Source organism: Helicoverpa zea, chromosome 25 (genome assembly GCF_022581195.2).
Source record: "Helicoverpa zea isolate HzStark_Cry1AcR chromosome 25, ilHelZeax1.1, whole genome shotgun sequence".
Classification (NCBI taxonomy): Eukaryota; Metazoa; Arthropoda; class Insecta; order Lepidoptera; family Noctuidae; genus Helicoverpa; species Helicoverpa zea.
In genome coordinates, this window is record NC_061476.1 from 3,372,321 (window position 1) to 3,391,544 (window position 19,224).

Here is a 19,224-nt window from a genome sequence, read left to right on the forward strand (position 1 = left end):
AATTATGTCTGAATGAATCCTCGCATCCGGTACAAGATACTAAAAATATAATATTCGGTAAAGGAAATACCGAATTAGTGCGATCGGACTTCGTCATTGGTCAATGAATTTGCATTTCAATGGCACATGTTATTGTGACAAGTTTCTTAAATAATTATAGCGTACAACTACAGGCCAGTGATGACAGGTTGACAGGTGTTCTCGAGTGAGAAACACACGTATTTTCGGTATCGTATCACTGACAGTGATTATCGTGGTCTCCATTCGTACATTTAATTAGGTACCGAGAATTTACCGATACCACATTTCGGTACCCAATTAACATAAGAGATAAACACCACTTGTTCGAAGCATTTTAATTTCATAACGAGAAATAGCTCGATTTATTTACGTGTCGTTTTATTTTTAAATACTTACACGTTTTGAGATTAATAAAATCGATTTCGTGATCGGATACATTTCAGATTTTATGATACGTTTTGTACGACTGTCTTTTTTATCTTCTAATTTGAATTACGTCAAATATTTTAGATTGAATGACTATTATGACATGCAGCTATTTGGCGTATCTTTGTATATTATTAATTGGAATTAAGATTTATGTTCTCATCACACCTTTTAGGTACTAAACTTTATACGCTATTTTTCGAACACATATTTTTTCTGTACTCTTATATCTTATGTAACCAGTATTGAGTTTCCACGATGCACTAGATTATGACGCCTACACACTATGATAAGCTAAGTTATCTAAGTTATCAGTGCTCATGGATTTGTGTTGAGGTATAAAACCAGATAACTTCATATTTGTTAAAACATCGATCATTGCCGTCCAAGGATTAAGATATCGAGATTTAAAGATTAGTCCAACAATATGAACTCAAGAAAAATATTAAAAATAAACCTTGCACCTAGTAGCGATACTGAAGGTAAGATTAAAAATGAATTACAAGCAAACGATTTTATGTTCGATCTGATAAATAGTATTACATATTCGATTGTGATCTCGAGATTTTTATCGATATGAAATTCATGTGAAAATCGGCATTTTTATCGTGGTTGTCCCTCACTAACAGTAGCCAAGTTGGTATAGTGTGTGAATCACTATTTCGCTAATGACAAAAACATGTCGATGATGGAGATTTAAATTAAGTGAAGTTGGCAATAAGTTGATGATTTATGATCTTGAATGATTGATAAGGTTTTTGTTTTAACTACTTGTTTATTATGCGTTATTTCAAAATAATGTGGATTATTTTGTATTTTATTTGTAGTTGACTTTATTATTGTCTTATTTAGCTACATAATAATGAGTGTGTCGTGGAACTAATTGGCCAATTAACTGCTTAGATGCTACCTCTCGATATGCGAGGTCAATAACCTGATTAACGAGCAGAAGTACGAATTAGGCCCAAGTTCATCGACAACATAAACGTTAGTTTCCTTAATAGCGCCTTATTGAAACTTTTACAGTTTCTGTTATGTGTTTTGATAGCTCAAGTAATATAATATTTCATAAAAGATAGGATATACTGTGATGATGACCACACGAGTATTTCTCTAATTCTTGATATCTTATAACCATTTTCAGCTCTGCCAATTACAAAAACTAGTCGTAAAGGTTTCCCCATAAAACATAGAATACAAACCCCTATAGAATATTAAATACCCTTTATTAATTGACGACAATATTGAGAAGATACCCTCATTCAACGTTCAAGCTACATGTGTTCAAAAGGTGCTTATTTTTTGCTATTTACACAAATGTCATTTGATAGTTGTAATTAAAAGTGACTTTTAAAAGCCCTTAATTGCATATTATCTAACTTGCAGACACGACATGTGTCTAAAAAAGCAAAATAAGGAGACATGACGACAGTTAGGGCCCGTTTCATGTAAACTTTTTACTTGTAAAACTTTTTTAAAATTATCAGACGTTTTCATTAGCATTATTAAACTCATACATTACAATTTTGAGTTATGTAGCGACAAGTTTTTTTTTAATGTTGAACACCGAAAATGATGTTAACAAGCCACGAGTGAGCAGTCGCGTTTTTGCGAACCATCTATCCACGGTAAACTACAACATTCCCAAAACCGATTTGACGTTGACATATTCGTGAAAATTTATTCTGGGGTCTTATTAATTAATCAACAGTAAGTATTAAAAATAAATGTTACATAAAACGTATGTCAAGTGTAATTAATAAAGGGTAGTATGTATTAAAGTTTTTTTTTTTCGAATCATCGAACCTCCCCTTTACGGTCTAGCTATACGGTGACCATCAATTACTTACCTTAAAGGGGCTTAATTGCTTTTATCATAGCATCTAGATGTCGCTGGCGAGACGAATGTCAAACGAACCAGAATCGTTGAGCGTTTTTTTTCTTTTTCTACAAAATAATTTTATTTCTATCTGTTGATATCATGAAATTGTTTCAATGGTGTAGTTTTTTAATTCTTTTGTTTTTAAAATTTGTGATACACGTTTTATGGCGGAATTAAGCGCCGTAAAATATCGTCTGTAACGTCCCTTTTGATGGGTTTTTCTTGCGCGTGAGCAGAACTATAAACAGGTTCCAAAGAGTTCTATTGGAAACGAGTTTAGTATTCAATTACAATTTTATTTAATAATAACGCCAATTGTTTTTGTTAAACGATGTTTCTTGGAGATTGGCCTTGAAGTTTCGAAACGGTCAAGTTCACTGATGTTGCTGCGATATGGCAATCAAAAAGTTTTTATGTATCACTAGCTATTTTCTCATGTCATGTCGCTTGTTTACAAGCACTTTGTATCATGTTTATTCATTATCATCTCGGCTACACAACACAAAAAGTTAATATTTTCTTTTAAAAAAACTATACATTTTTCTTCAAATTATACAGAGTTAAGTAGAGGCGTATCTTTATCGATACCAATAACCGTTAATCGGACTTCGATACGAGTTTTCTGTAAGGAATTCCTCTAGCAATAATTATTATCAGTAATAGTTATCTACTAAACACTAAACATCGTGTGAATAAGCCTAACCAAGCCACACAAGTTCTTGTATATCAATTATTAAACTTGTTTTGACACTTATTTGACATGTCCCAAAACAGGTTCTTAACAAGAATTTAATCAACACTGTGGGACTTACAAAAAGTCCGGAGTAAAGTCAGGGTTGGCACGTATAAGTAATTGATATGAGGGAAATTCTTTGTAGGGTCAGCTGTAATTGGTGGCCTCAGGCAAGACAGCCCATTGGCCGTTTAACTGTAGGGTTGTCAAACACGAGTTCGGAGTTATCTTGTTATAATTTACAAGATGTAATTGGGGTATTAGGTGAGTCAGGTGGTTTTGTTTGGTAGTTTGAATTTAAAGTAATTTGTTTGTTACTTGAATTTTTTACTTCAATTTTTGCTAATTACTAATTAGCTACCCATCTTACACGTACAGAGTCTTACGAGTAATTTGACATAATTGGGTGATTAGTGTAAATTTATTATTTTTTAATAAGATGATTAGCATCAATTACACTATACTTTAACTCAATTAATACCACATTAACTTTTCTGCTAAAAAAATTCATACAACAACAAAACTGCCAATTCAAAGTTACGTTCAACCCTATCACGATTTACTTAATAATAAACCAATAATAAGTACAATTATTGTTTCAGCAAGTTTTCTTTGGTTATTTTATTCTCCTTGACAACCATAACTGCACGTTACACGTCCGGTTAAGCCGGTTAAGTCCGGTATCCGTCCATTACAGTAATCGTAAGATTCATCGGGTGTCAGACTTATCTTCACACTTTCTGACCTCCGTTTCTTTGGCACTTTAAAATATATTCGTCATATATGAATTTGTTACTTATGAAGTACTTAAGGTTCGGAAATAAAACATTTTTGTTGTGAAATATTGTTGTAACTTGTGTTGCTAATGAAAGTTGTGGTCCGTTTCTGTTTAATGTAAATTTTTGATTTACCTGTTTGGATTTTAAAACAGAAAAATGAATAATCCGGTGATTTTGTGGGATGATATTCTATGATAAAGATGCCACAGCCTATATTGTGATTGTTTAATCTCAATATACAGATGTGATGGAATCTTACACAATCATTTTAGTAGGTACTTAATGTATAACAATAGAATTATCATTGTATCATTTCGTAAACACGTGTTTTTCATATTTTCGATTATTACGACTACTAAATAAGGCTTCCATAAACGATATGAAAAATATGAAATAGTTTTCACAAAATGCCTGAACAAAGGTTCCGCGTAAAATACTCGATGTAAATATTTTAACTGGCTCATATTTTTGTTAATACCAATAATGGTGAATGGTTATTTAATTTCTATACATTTTAGCGTTTTCCTGGAAAATATTATAATATTAGTTTAATTTATATTCATTGTCTTTTTGACGTTGGTTTTTGTGTGGTTGTTGATTCTGTGGGACGACCTTATTCATAACGAGGTATAATTTCAGTTACAATATGCATTAGCTTAGAAATATCCAAATAAAATCTTTTCACAAAAGGTATTTCATATATTACTTCCCTTATAAACGAAAAATAAAAAGAAATGAATACCCCCAAGCCCTCTAACATTAAACACTCATTCTCTAGCAACAAACAAACAGACAAATAGTTGAACACAAACATGGGTAATCTCACGTAAAAATTACCGGGGAATTGGGGAAATCTATTACCCTTGATTTGGGGTAAACACGTATGAGTGGGGTAAACTGATTCTGACTTATCCAATTACGACCCCACGTTAACAGACGGACTTATTGGTTAGGACCCTATTCTGTGATTGCTCGATAATTTTGGAGTAGTGATCGTAGATTTAGAAAAAATTGTATACAGAATGTATTTTAGCTCAGACATCGTTATTTTTCTGTGTAAATACCTATTATGCATACTTTGTGATACTAGATAAATACTTAAAGTTACGAAGATGCGTCCGGTTCCTGCGTTTTCTTGCCATCTTATCAATACACGTGCGAGAGTCATACTTCAATATCGTGGAATAAAACCATTTAAAAAATACAAATAATAAAATATTCCCATAAGGACACTAAACATTTTAGTATAGATAGTAATAATAAATATAAATAATGGCGGGACACCTTTTCACACACGGTCGGTTAGCCCCATGGTAAGTTATTAATTAACTTGTGTTATGGGTGCTAACACAACTGATAAACTACATATATACATATTTATAAATACATATCATAGCACCCAGACCACGGCCAACATACATGCTCATCACACAAATGTCGACCGAACCGGGAATCGAACCCGGGACCTCAGATTCGGCAGTCCGGCTTGGTGACCTTTGCGCCACAGAGGTCGTCAAGTAGCAGATGACAACAAGAAAATTTATTTATCTTTTTATTATATTATGACTTTTCTCGCAGTCACATATTTACCACTCGACATACGACACATATCGCATGCCCCCACAATAAGGCACCAATAACATAAGGTGTAGTGATTTGATCGGTCTACTGGTTCCCAAACAGAGGATACCATAGCATTCCAACTAATAAAAGCGGAAATACCTTCTGTTTTATGGGGAAAACGTGCGATTAGATCACTTGATTGGATCTTTTTAGATATTTCGATTATCTTGGGAATATTTTTTTTCGTCGTTCTATTACTTTTTTTTATTGCCTTACCATCTTAGCATTTGTATGGAATGTGTGACCATATATTTATAGTGTTGTGTTGAAAAAATAAACTGCTTCGACAAAGCAATTAGGAATTATTTGAGTAAGATGCCGTTCTACTGTTAATGCATGTGATTAATTTAATTATCTTATTTCGACATGAATTAATTACTGCAAATGTTTAATAGAAGTGCCATTACCAACTTAATATTGCGAACTGTGCATGTGAAAGTTTCTTATAACATTTTACGTTTTTAAAGGGTTATTCTTAATGTCGTTTTTGTTCTTTACGAGTTTTTCTTAATGGAGTTTAACAGTGTTTCTGTATTTGTTTCAGGAGAAATCCGGCGAGCCTTACCCCGGTAAACTATCGGTAAAGTCGGACCTAAGCCCTGTGTTTGGTGAGTTTACATTATTTTTATTAAACACTAGCATTTGTAGCTAATTTTGTATTTAATGAAGGACACATAAATAAATCTTTTAAACAAGCCATACTGGATAACCGTCAATTAAAAAAAAAAAAAAAGTCACTTCCATTCATAGTAGTAACGGCCTAGCCCAATAATCATATATATATAGATCATTCACGCATCTTAAATATTCCAGTACAGCACTACGAGTTGAAACTGTTACAAATTTAATTATAAACTATAACTTTTATCACCGTTCAACTCAATAAATCAGAATATCATTAACTATTATTATATATTCGATCATGATTTATGATGAGAACTGATCAAAACACGAGATTTTTTTTATCGATATATTCTGAATCGAGTTGAGCGAAACTCTAATCCTTGCTTCTAAGTTTAGCTAAGTGTAAAACGGGTATTTTCAAATGTTTGTGTGTGTTTAGTTACAAGAATATATGGCTTCATTACCATAATGTCTGGTAACTAAGATTGTTTAACGGGAGGTACAATAAAACTCTTGGAGAAATTGCCTTGCTGTTTGTCCTGAGTACACGAAGTGCATATTTGTTCTTCTTCTTATAGTAAGTTAGTTCATCTGTCCCTACAACTTCAACCTCATTATCTACAAGAAAAAAATATGTGGTCTAAAAACCATGAACATAAAACGTAGCACTAACAAAGGCCTTTTTAATACTTTCGCTAAAATTATCCGGCCATTATCTTCTTAAAACAGTTCCTTCAACTCCACCACCATCATACTCCATAAATAAACCCATATTACACCCAAAACCTTACCATGTACAAGATAATCGATCTTATCCATAAATCGTTCGGTCTAGTGATGTGAAATTGATTTCGTACCAACTCTTAAGCCGAGTATTACGTAGAGTTAATGCTGTACCGCGCCCGCGGCCATTAACTGGGAATTATGTATGTTTTATCGCCAGCTTATAATCATCTGTCACTATCGTTACAATATTTTCGTATAATTTCATCTTGCTCCACCTCTTTAGGGATGTGGTTTGTCGATAATCGGTTGTTAATCGATTGAAATCGTGACCTTATCGTATATTGTGACGGGATATTCGATAATCATCCGCAAAGTTAGATCTTATTACTGAACGAACGTTAAGTATCATAATTAGCAAAGCATACGATTTGTATCTAAGTAATGCCATAACGGTTCAACCAACAATGTAATGACCGCGTCGATATACGTCTTTCAACCTGTCCACAAAGATTAATACGCAACAGTGACGACCACACTTCAATTTGAAACTTGTTAACGACCATTGTAACATACAAACATAAAGATGTCTTTACTACTTCACGTACTATATCTTGTCTCTCATCGCGAACGATAACGGCACATTACCATCAATCATGCTAACGTAATCTCACCTGACGTCACAAGCTAAGTTTTATCGATAACTTTTCTCACGTGAATATCGACACCCGTCCATCACTAGCCTTACCTCGTTATTTGTTGTTATTAGTGTTGTTTTTTTCGTTATTTTTTCTTCGGGATGTTTTCGAGAAACCGGTTACAGGTCCTAATCTGATCAGCTCGCCACGACCCTGCCTTCGAGACCAGTAAAAAGAGCATAATGAAATGACTCCACAATAAAAAATGTTGAATTGTTATAGTGCTTTGGAGTTTACTGCCTATTTCGTGGCTTAGGTTTTAAGTTTAGTGTTGGGATTTGAATGAAATGAGGATTATACGATTTTGGAGACGTCGTTATTTTGGGAATTATAGACTTATTTTTTTACCAGTGGATGGGAAATTAAATTCTCTAAAGATGTAAAAATCTATCTTAAACTGGGTATTAATATGTGTTTATAAGAAGATAAATTGCCTTAAATTTCGCATTTAATCTAAAATCTGCTAATAAAATAAACCGCCTTATAAAATACTAATAAATAACCAAATCCCAATTAACAATCAAAATCAAATCAAATTAATTGAGCATAACGGTATCAAACATGATGTTATCGGGTTTATGCATATTATTCTAACACCATTTTATTATGTTAAATAGGTACATAATGCTGCATTTAATAATCGACTTAATGTACCAATAAATTAGGTTTTGAACTAAAAGATGACAGACCGTTTTGAAGTTCCGTAAAAACGTTAGCAAAACGCTGGTGCATATTTTTAAAAAATGGAATAGTCATTCTAATTTAGAATTCCAGAATTCGAAATTTGAAGCTATTTGACAGACAGTGATTCGAGTACGCGGAGTCCTTATTTCCCCTCGAAGATGGAGGAAGAGTGCTTAAGTGTCAACGATCGTTCCTCTTCAGGATTTACCATCTTGAAATGTCAAAGTTGAGAATAGCAGTTGGTAGCCACTAGCCAACTATTACGCGAAGAATGAACGGCATACCCGACATCGATACCTTAGATATTTGGCGTGCTACGAACTCTGGCGCCGATTAAATCATCTCCAGCCTAGGCTGAATGCCAGGCTGAATCGTTGAAAAGAATTATCGTCTTATTGACTGAGGTATGGCTGAAGTTTTTTTTGTCGGCGATGAATTTGCTGATGTACTTGTCTTGTTGTTTGGTTTATATTAACTATTGTAGCACCTACAAAGTATGTTATCATTAGAAAAGACCAAATCGAATTTGAATCGTAAATAGAAATAAAAAAAATACGGAATAAGATCTCATAACACAACTTTTTCATCTTATAATTTTTATTCAAATTTAATTTACAGCTCTAATTCCGATCATAAATTACATAAAGAGTACGCTAGATTATTCAATGGAACAGCAACACTAAACCACAGAGGTTTAACTTGTCGGTAAATACGTCACATCCGCTCCAATAAACTCGTGTTCCATATTCAAAACAGGTGGAAACAACCATGTAGTCTTGTTTGTCAGTCTGTCGCCTGGTCTCTCATAAACTGGTCGGTTTAAAGTGTTCTCCAAACAGTTTCATGTAAGCAAATTGTGAGAATTACTTTAATGCCTAGTAAAATAGAGGATCCTGAGTTTGTATTATGTTACGCTTTTTATGGTCCAACCGTGGCATACTTGGCACTTACCAACTTCTGGGCGTAGCTTATGGCATTTGTAGCTATAATTGAATCTACAACTATATTGATTGTATCTTCTTCAATAGTTACACAAGTTTTGTCCCGAAATCACGAAAAATTAAGGTGTAAGTTACATTCCTTCTTCAGATCCCTCCTCTAACATAGGCCTTTAAAAGGCGTTACGGAAAAATCATTCAAAACTAAACAGTAGTATATCCAGTATTTCTAAAACGTATCTACCTTAATACTTCAGCTTTCCTTGCATCCTATTCCCTTTCATCTATTTTCCTCGCTTTGTCTTCCTCGCACAGTCAATTTGCGAGTACCCCGGGAGTACCACGAGTCCCCACGTCAGTACCTGTATTTTGTGTCATTATATCCAAGTTCTAATTGGAACTTGATATGCGTACACAATTAGAGTCTCGTCGTTTTGGATTAACGAGCTTTTTACACTTGCATCTGCCTCTGGTGTAGGTAATAAACTTACGCGATTGTAGACTTTTAAAAAGAAACAGGATTCAATTAAGAAGGAAACTTCGTAATCAAAGCGAAGTTATCAGTCAAGTTATCTGATATAAAAATATCATCCATAAAATGCGTCGGTTAGGGATTTAGTAAACTAACATTGATGGCCGATCGATCGACTTCTATCTGTTTAGATAAAATAATACATCCAGATTTTTTGTCTGTCGTGGTATTAAGATGACCAACAAATGCACGTGCTAGTATGAAGAATAAAGTCGTCTAGATAAGGACAGATCTTTCCGTTTTAAGATTGACGCATTTTCATTGCCATCCGCGGTGCTATCAAGTTCAACTATTCGTAAGCCTCTTAAAGTCTATATAAAGCTAAACTGGTATTGGTTACTGCGGATCTATAACAAATAGCTAGATTTTATTTTTTAGAGGGATTTGATTAAAACCTTACTCGCTATCTCTTATAGCTTGCGCTCTAGTGTTGATGATATTAAAACACATTTAGAGTTCCTTAGCTGCGCTACAAAATTATAATTTGTTTCGCTGACACTTCATACATATTATGATCGTGTTTGTGCTTCGATGTTCAGCTTTTTTATTTTGTGTCACATTACTACGTACTTTTTTGTTTGGACAAATATTCACAATTCCAGTCTATTTGCAACTACATCTGTAAGAAGTATAATGCTTTGTGCAAATGTCAGATTTAAGTACTCCGGTTTTGATATCTCTTAATAGCGCGAAAAAATGCGAAACAAAGTAATTTTTATTGGTATCAGCATGACACAAAATACTTCAAAACGTTGACTCTATTAACGACTCATATTTCCAGCCTTCGCTTAATCATTGATATTACGTTAACACCAATAAATGATACGTCAAAATGTCTTCCATTTACAATCGTAATGTATTTTACCCGTGATTTACTTACATCCAGTGACCTCACTTACCTTTATCAGTCCAATATGTCTCGCTCAAAATTATCAACAAAGGACAACAAGTCCATATTCGCAGCGTTACTTAATATCATACCATATTTATGCTGAACCCAGGGCACATTAACACCTACGTAAATTAAAAGTAAAACACGTTTCTTTCTCCACCCGTTTTTGTCCGTTCAATCCGATAATTGGTTAGTAGGTAAGCCCCAGATGTCATCAATCACTCGGGGAAAAACTTCGCCTTTGTTTTGAATTATAAATTAAAAAGTGAGAAATTAAATTTGGTTTTTTGTCACGTTGTTGATATGGGTCTGTGAGACTCACAACTTAATATGTAACCAATTATCACATAGCTGGAGTGAGCTGCTCTACATTTTTGTATAAATATGGAATTGATCTCGATAAAGAACCTGTGTACAGTGTATAAATAGCTATGATCCCTAACGAGTTTGGTTAAGCTGCAAAAAGTGTCAACGAACCGTTTACATTACAAAACCGTTTCCATAAACAAGATATTTATAGCAGTCAATAATCATAATCACTTAAGCTCTATTGAAATATATTTTAATTATGATAAAACAGTTTGTGATCAAAAAAGTAATGTTTGTATTAATCTCTTTTGCTGCCAGCTGAACTGAGAATTAGTGGTATGTATTAAATTAATTTTTGATCATAATATCAGTTAATGTTTTGCAAGCTAAATATTATGCAATATTAGTCCTTAATTCCGATAGCCGATATCAGATAAGCGATAGATATGCATATCCTGATGCAACTGCAAATGAAGGCTGAGTAAAGTACAAATATCGTCATAGGATGGAAAAGCTACGACAAAATCCGCTTTTGTAACGGCTTCAAAATAGAGTATTAACATAACTACCAACCCATGTTTAGCTATACTTAAATCCAAAGCAAAACAGGTAAAAAAAAACCCTTCAATCATTTGCGATCACACATACTTGAACCAAGTGATTCATATGGCCCATGTTAGAACTGACCACAATTTCAGGCCCCTAGTTATGCAAGTTTATAATACTGTGTGTTGGAGGTAAAATAAATACAGCACCTTATAATTTGTGACCGCAGACCGTCTTATGGGCAGGTAGAAGAGTTTTTATGTCCACTTGTGGCTGTGAATCATTGGTCCAGTGTGATGAATGAATGGACCGAATGGACCTTTAGGGTAAGACTTAGAACATGCTGCATTTAGGTTTAACATTTAAAGCTGTATAATTTTCAGTATTGATGAAATAGTACTTTTAACATTCTGTTGATGGTCTTCATTCTAAGCAATTTTGTTATCATCAATTGCATCCGCATCAATACATTTCATATTTTTTAAATACTAAAGTAATAATTATAACAAAAATATTGTCACTAGCGATATCGAATTATAACACCTGATAAGATTCCATCGATTATTATGAATGGATACGAATGATTGTTATCGTTGTTTTCAGAAATCGATTGTTTGTTCTGGATATTATCAATGCCATTTGCATATACATGGTTCCTATCAGTATCATTGCCATCTAGGTGTGGAATAAACCCAGACTAATTGACTTCTTAAGTGGCACTTTCGCTTGTTTTTTTCATATCTTCTTGCACTTGTAGACTTAGATTAACTTTTGCTTCATTTAGGGATATTATTGTCTCTACGACTAAATCTTGTCAATCCTGATAGACTATTTTATCAGCATCGTCGATATCTATAAAAGTATCTTTACTACTTCCGCTCTCAAAATTAACATGATTAAAATTTGAGTTCCAAGAATCAAAGTCCATAAGTCCACTTACATTTTCTGAGAAGTTGCGAGCTTTCTTAGGGAATCAGTATCGATCAATCAAGTCTGCCTATCGCCTTCCACTGCTGGACACTGACTGCCAACTAATTTGCACATCATTATAAATTAGTAGACATATCATTTTGTGGAAGATCTGAATAGTTATAGAAAGGTTATAAGAAGAGACACTTGTCTAGTAAACTTAGAACATAAATAAAAAAGCTAGGAGAGATAAAATCTTTAATCTTAAATTAAAAAGTTTTAATCTTTTTAGCGAAAACTATTTACAGCGCTTTAGATAAGCCGAATTTTATTTACTTATTATCGTTTCAAATGATGACATCTTTCCAAGCGTCATCCACGCATGGTGAAATTCGCCAGTTTGAAAGCAGTCGTGTTACTCAATTGAATCCTACTACGGAATTTAAAAGTTTTCCTAAACTAGTAGCTCTCATATCCAATACTAATACTAACACAATAAAAAAACGTGTGTGTGCGGTTGTAGTTACTGCACATTACACGAAGCATGCGGCTAGGGTCAATATTTGTGTAGGGTCTGAGACCTACCGCGGGACGTTGAGTTCTTAGAAACGTGCACACACACTTTATGAAATAAGGATCATGTTATAGAAGATATTTTTTTGAGTTCCGATATTCTATCCTTTGAATCGATCTTTTTTATAAGCTTGACTAATTGAGGTGTATTTTATTGCTTCGTGTTTTTTGTTTCTGTAGTTTTATTTGTGTTAGTGTCGTTGATTGAGTATATTGTGACATTGCCAATAGCTATTTGATCAATATCGGCTATCTCGATTGCAAGAGAATCGATTAAACTGCATTTAAAAATTTCACAAAGATAAACACCACTTTATGACCGAATTCTCAAGAATGTATAAATACTTTATTGAACACTTTATTTAACGATTATTATCGAATATTTAAAAATGATTAATTATAATCGTATCGGAATGCAATAAAAAGCAATATGATTTGCAAGATAACATTCAGTTAAATAAATAAAAAATCCAATTTAACACCTTGATTGACATTTGTTTAATTGGAGAACCATATTGGTTTTAAAACGGCTGCACTAAAAAAGATAATGCTGCGTTATAAATTAGTTTATGAGTAATGTCTTGGTTCTTAGGAACGGTCAGGTTTTAAATGGTTAAGGAAAACTATGCTTAGTTTATTATGAATTTCGATTTTAACTATGTAATATGACGTAGTCAATATGATCTTCTTTTCTAGTGAAAGAGATTTACGATATAAAAAATAATTACTTTCAAATATTTGTATGTATAAAAAATAAGGCTAATTTGAAGTAAGGAAAAACTAAATGGCATTACCATTTGCAATGACACTGCGACAATACCATAGATATATACTTTCACATTAGCATAGGCCCAGGCTAAGAAGAAGATTATTAGTTTACATTAAATGTTCCTCAAAACCATCACTAGAAATCACTTTCTCCAATCTTCCTCAAGGTGTACGAGTATAAGTGTAATAATCAGTATAAAACCAAAGTGTTAACTATTACTGGCGCTAGTAACTGGCATGCCAGTGCCAGCTCACCAGTACGGTACGCATCAGAATAATTCTCTCGTACTAACTAAATTGCCTACAAATTGAAAAGGCGTGGGACGCCCGTATTCTGGAAATATAATTCCATTGTAATGGATATATTTTTGTAATGTACCTATAAGAAGAGTTTTGATAGAGGAAAAAAATGTGTAAAAATACATTCGACCTAGATTTTAAATTTTTTGTAAGTTACAAAACCAAATAAATGCATTTAGATCGCAAGATAGAATCATTCTACTACTTACATATTAATAAAGATTATTCAGCAATCGAAAACCAAACAGTACATAATAAACATTAATAATTATAAATAAAACGAATAATCAAATTTGTTATACCACATAACGACACTATAGTACACTGAAATATAACAGACAAATATCCTGAAACAAATTACTCTAATAACTTTATTCGTATTAAATATCTCAACGGTTACATACGATAACATTAAAACATATCGGCCTATAAGCTGTGCAGTTTAAGATGATGTTTAGAGCAGTTATTAACACTATATCATCTCTATAGTGTATATAGTTAGGTGTAACTAATCTCAAATAGGTTGCGCTTGCACTAGTCAACGGGATGTGGTCGTTTTAATGATAAACTGCTTTAAAGGGAATTGGGGAGATAATTTTATCTACATTTTAATAGGTTAGAGATTGTTTTGATCTGTCTAGAAGGATGACTTTGCTATTTCTCAGGGTCGATGAACTTGATCTTGATCTGAATGTAACATAAATATGAAATATATACAATATATTGTCCGGAAACAAACACTTAGATATGCCACAGAATACAAATGTCTGAAAAGTCGTAGAATCGACTTTGTTTCCCAATCACTGACTAAATCTATCAAGTAAAAATATATCCGTCTTACCACAAAAACTTTTAAACGTCAGTTTAAGACTTGTCTAAAAAAATGTCAAATTATGACGTTTTTTTTTAGACAGGTGTTTTTGTAGTAAGGCCATATTGGCCTTACTACAAAAACTTTAACCACTGTTTTACACTTGTCTAAAAAAAATGTGGCTCCAAAATGAACCATATGTCAACGTCATAATTTGACATTTTTTTAGACAAGTCTTAAACTGACGTTAAAAAGTTTTTGTGGTAAGACGGTATATGTCTAAAATTTTCACACCTAATTTGTCAAGTTATTTATCGAAAATCATCCGAATACGGACATCTCGGCGCGAACAATAAAGTACAGTCAGTAGAATATTATGGGCACAATAAAACTCATAAAATTTTGATTGCCCACATAATTGTTTTACTATAGTGGATTGTAAACAATATGGTGTTAGAATCATGCTCGACAACCTTTATGGGATTCTCTGAATTTTATTTTGTTAATGTTTAATGAAGATTTTTGATGTCAAATCACAGTTCGATACCGCTAGACTATCTGATGGCTAAGTTACAGCTGCAAGAGTCGATTGATCATAAGGTTAAGCAGGGCTTGGTGTGATGAGTAAATGTATGGGAGACATCCGTGACATGACGAGTTCCTCTGTCTTTTGAACATGGGTTGCTATTGAAACAACCTTGGCAGTCGTTACGAGAGGTAGCCACTCCATGTAAATCACTGGCACCCAGCAACTTCTGGTAAACTTGGTTGGGAATAGGCTCTGCAGATGATGATTTTGATTGCTTACTTCTTGCTTCTGCTTTCCTTGAAAGTTTCTAATTTTCTTCATCTACGATTACTATAATTTCTTCGAACAAAAAGGCAGGTTGTTGCCAAATCAAGTCCCTATCGAGTGTGGGTACGTCACTAGTCTGCGCGCGCAATTACGTTAGTAAATTACTTCTCGTCGCGGTGTAATTTGTTCGTCTGCCACGCCCCGGACCATCTAGCGTTATGTTATGTTTTTCCATCTGACTGTACTTTAGGAAGAGTATTCTTTTGATGTTATTAAACTTATCTGGAGGACTATCTATCTGTTACAAGTTAATCCTTAACTTGATTATTTGGTTGGGTAACACTGAAAACAGAAAATAAACGCGTGCGCATGAAGTAATTTCCTTCAAACTACGTCAAAACTAGCCAGTGGCTAGACAAAACGCAATGATACCTACTGGCTACATACTTTTTTGATGTAAAAAATAGCTGTATTTACAATTAGTTGTACTATCAATATTGATACCAAATTACCCAGTCTACTCTAATTAAAACACCATAGGGTAAAATCACCACAAACTGACCGTGAAGAAAAATTATAAAATCCGAACGGAATTAAATTAAATGAATCGCGCAGCACTTTGCATAACACAAAACATTTTAATTTGTGCGTGTTATAATAAAAGGTTATCTGTTATATGTATTGTATTCATTAAACGGCCGCCGCCATGTTTAACAATGGTTTTGTGAAACCACTAGACCGTTTATGGGGTTACTGGAACTGTGAACAAATGAAAAGAAATCGTATGACTTTGTTAATGAAAGATAAGGAATATATTTAGAATGATAAAGGTTCTTTTGCCGTGAGTTCAATTGGAAGCACACTCCTTGCGCCTCTTCATATCAAAACAAGAATAAAAAGTATTCAATATTTAATGTACATATGTAGATAATGCACTGAAATAATGAGAACGATATGTTTAATTAGTTGAGAACATTATACTAAGGGGTATCAGGTTCCCCAGCTAACTAAATTGAGAAGGCCAGATAGGCAGTCGCACTATACTGCCATGTAAAGCACCGGTAACCAGGTGCATCAGGTCAGTTGAGAAAACCTTCCAATATTAATAAGAATTTCGATAAAATCATGTCACTAAAATCGCTTTAACTATTTCCAGGTAAATTCGAGCCGCATCCTGCTGCCAGTTTCAACATGGGTTACCTCATGGCGCCGTACCCCTACCCCAACGGTGGGGCGCATCCCCTGCCCGTCTCAATGGTGAGTTTTGTGATTTTGCATTAACTAAATCGTTTTAGAGAAGTGATGACAACTGGTGCACTCACCCCTTGACTTTGGCGGTGTTTTTTATCAATTTGATTTTAGAAGTGCATGGTATTGATTTGTTAAAATAAAATATTATAAAATACGTACATATTTCCATGAAAGTTATACACAACTTTTTTAGAAGATATTTATATGATTATTTTTCCGACCCAAATATCGACCAATAGAATTGCACCATTCGACGTCACGTGGTACAACCTACATGGTATTATACTGAAAATTTTTTGAATATTTTCTCTGGTCGTTGCTACGTCAAACTGACAGGTTGTGGCCGACATTTGGGACGGAAAAATAATCTCCCGAATACCACACGAGCTTCATAATTATCTGGCATTTCCCTCAAGGTTCCCTGCAAACAAATAAAGTCGTCAAGTTTTTCAGGAAAAATCACTCGCGCTTCGCGCTCGTTATTTTTTAACCTGAAAAACTTGACTCCTTCATTTGTTTGCAACGAACCTATCGGAAAATACCCGATAATTTTGAAGCTCTTGTGGTATTATAAGTGAAAATCGACAAAACTTGCTTCTCCGATAATAATATCAACCAAAAGCATAATCTCTAAAATAAACCTACAAATCTTGGCTTTCTTCAAAATCTATTATGTAAAACCTGAATTTCTGGAGATTTGGCCCTGCGGGGCCCAGGGAAAGAATAACCTCGGCCCTGGTATACAAAGGTCTCCAGAAGGAACTAAGATTGCCCAGTCAATAAAAATCTGACACTCTTTTTCACTGTACCCACGTCAGGATAGGTCACCTAATTTCCCATTTCAAAAAAATGGCACACTAAGTCCCAAAAACAGCAATATCTATAGCTTATCATTTAGATAGTTATTATCACTAGAATGTTAGAGACAGTTGGAAAGCGTCTACCTACAGATTGCTATCACATGCTCTTATCACTTCCATTATCACTTGTCAACTCTTGTGATCGTCCTATAATTTTACTTGTAACATTACTATCTTGAATTGGAGCAAATTTTCAAAATGGTATAAATGACACAAACTTTATTGGAAATCAGGAAAATCAGCATTGCTAAGTTACTTCTCAATCATACTATAAACATCACTTACGATTTGTAGACATAGGCAATGTCCATGGCCTGTATGAACCATGTTTTAAATCTTATCAAAACTTTTTGAGATTTGTGAACAATTCGATAATTTTAATCTATGCCGTTATAAATGATTTATCAAACCAAAAGTTTATGATGAACAAATGTAAAACGTCCACAGCGCTACATGTCATATAAAAACACAAATATAATTAGTAACCTGAAATCGTAATAATATACTTTAATTCCATCTCACATGGACCAGCTAGAGATAAACTCCGTATATTTACACTATCTTCAAATAACAAACATCAAAATGGTCTTCCACATCGTAATATAATCGTCCGTGATACTATTTTTATTGGATTATTTCCTCGTAATAACCGCACCACGTGTTCAGCCGGGATTCGAACCCGGGACGCGCCGGAAACGTTAACACAAACAGTTTTTATTTCTGACTCCATCCTGCTTCGATGTGTACAATCGGGGAAATAACTAAATTACACATTCATATTTTATTGAGCTTCCTTTGTTTGGGCTTTTTTTATTTTGTTTGAGATTTTTATTGGTGTATCTTACTCGTGCATACTACTACACAAACATATGTAAGCTTTGCCACTGTAGTTTTATTCGAAGCTTCTAAAGATCTATTGCAAAATATCTAAATCCCAGCCAAGCGTAAATCGCAACGAGAGAATCTAAAAAAAGCATAGCAAGTAATCCTTCAGCGAAGAATTTGTTCAAATCTAAAATGACCGAATGAAAAGCTTTAAAAATCGTACGTAGAACGTCGAGCGTCGTACGTCAATATCGTTCAATAGCTAAGGCTAGTACGCATGCACGGGTGCGCCATTCAAATCCTTTGGAACGCGGTAAGAAACGAAAAAAGAATCCGCCGCGAAAATATGAAACTCGAAACGCAACAGGTGGACATACAACCGTCTCATTCTTTTCTATGAGATTTTAAGTTTCGTCTCTTTTGTACGGAAGCCGCCCCTACAGTCGCCGCCCCCGCTCTGGGGCGGGAAATTTAAATGAAGGAGGGGTAGGGATGGAAATGCTTTTCTTTTTGCTCGCGGGGTGTATTTTAGGGCTTTTGTCTGGGTGAATGCGGCCGGCAATTTCGGGGTCGCTTGCGTTCGTTCCGTTTTGGGATTTGAAAATCGAATATTTTATTTTTTTAAATTGAATTTAAGCGTTCCGCAATTGGTAGTGTTTGAAGCATATACCTCTAAAGTAGAATAAAATAATGAATGACTAGGAATATTAAACGTTTTTCC

The 19,224-nt window shown here is 34.0% G+C and overlaps 1 protein-coding gene across 9 annotated transcripts in view; it reads left to right on the forward strand.

Moving 5' to 3' along the window:
• The window catches only part of LOC124642598 (protein pangolin, isoforms A/H/I/S), a 124,134-nt gene that overhangs the window by 49,594 nt on the left and 55,316 nt on the right, over positions 1-19,224 (forward strand). For 8 of the 9 annotated variants that reach the window (XM_047181064.1, XM_047181072.1, XM_047181070.1 and 5 more), the window contains exons 3-4: positions 6,009-6,072; positions 16,724-16,824. In XM_047181064.1, coding sequence (XP_047037020.1) covers positions 6,009-6,072; positions 16,724-16,824 — 165 coding nt within the window. The remainder of the gene's footprint in view (positions 1-6,008; positions 6,073-16,723; positions 16,825-19,224) is intronic. The other variant, XM_047181063.1, reaches the window with a different exon arrangement.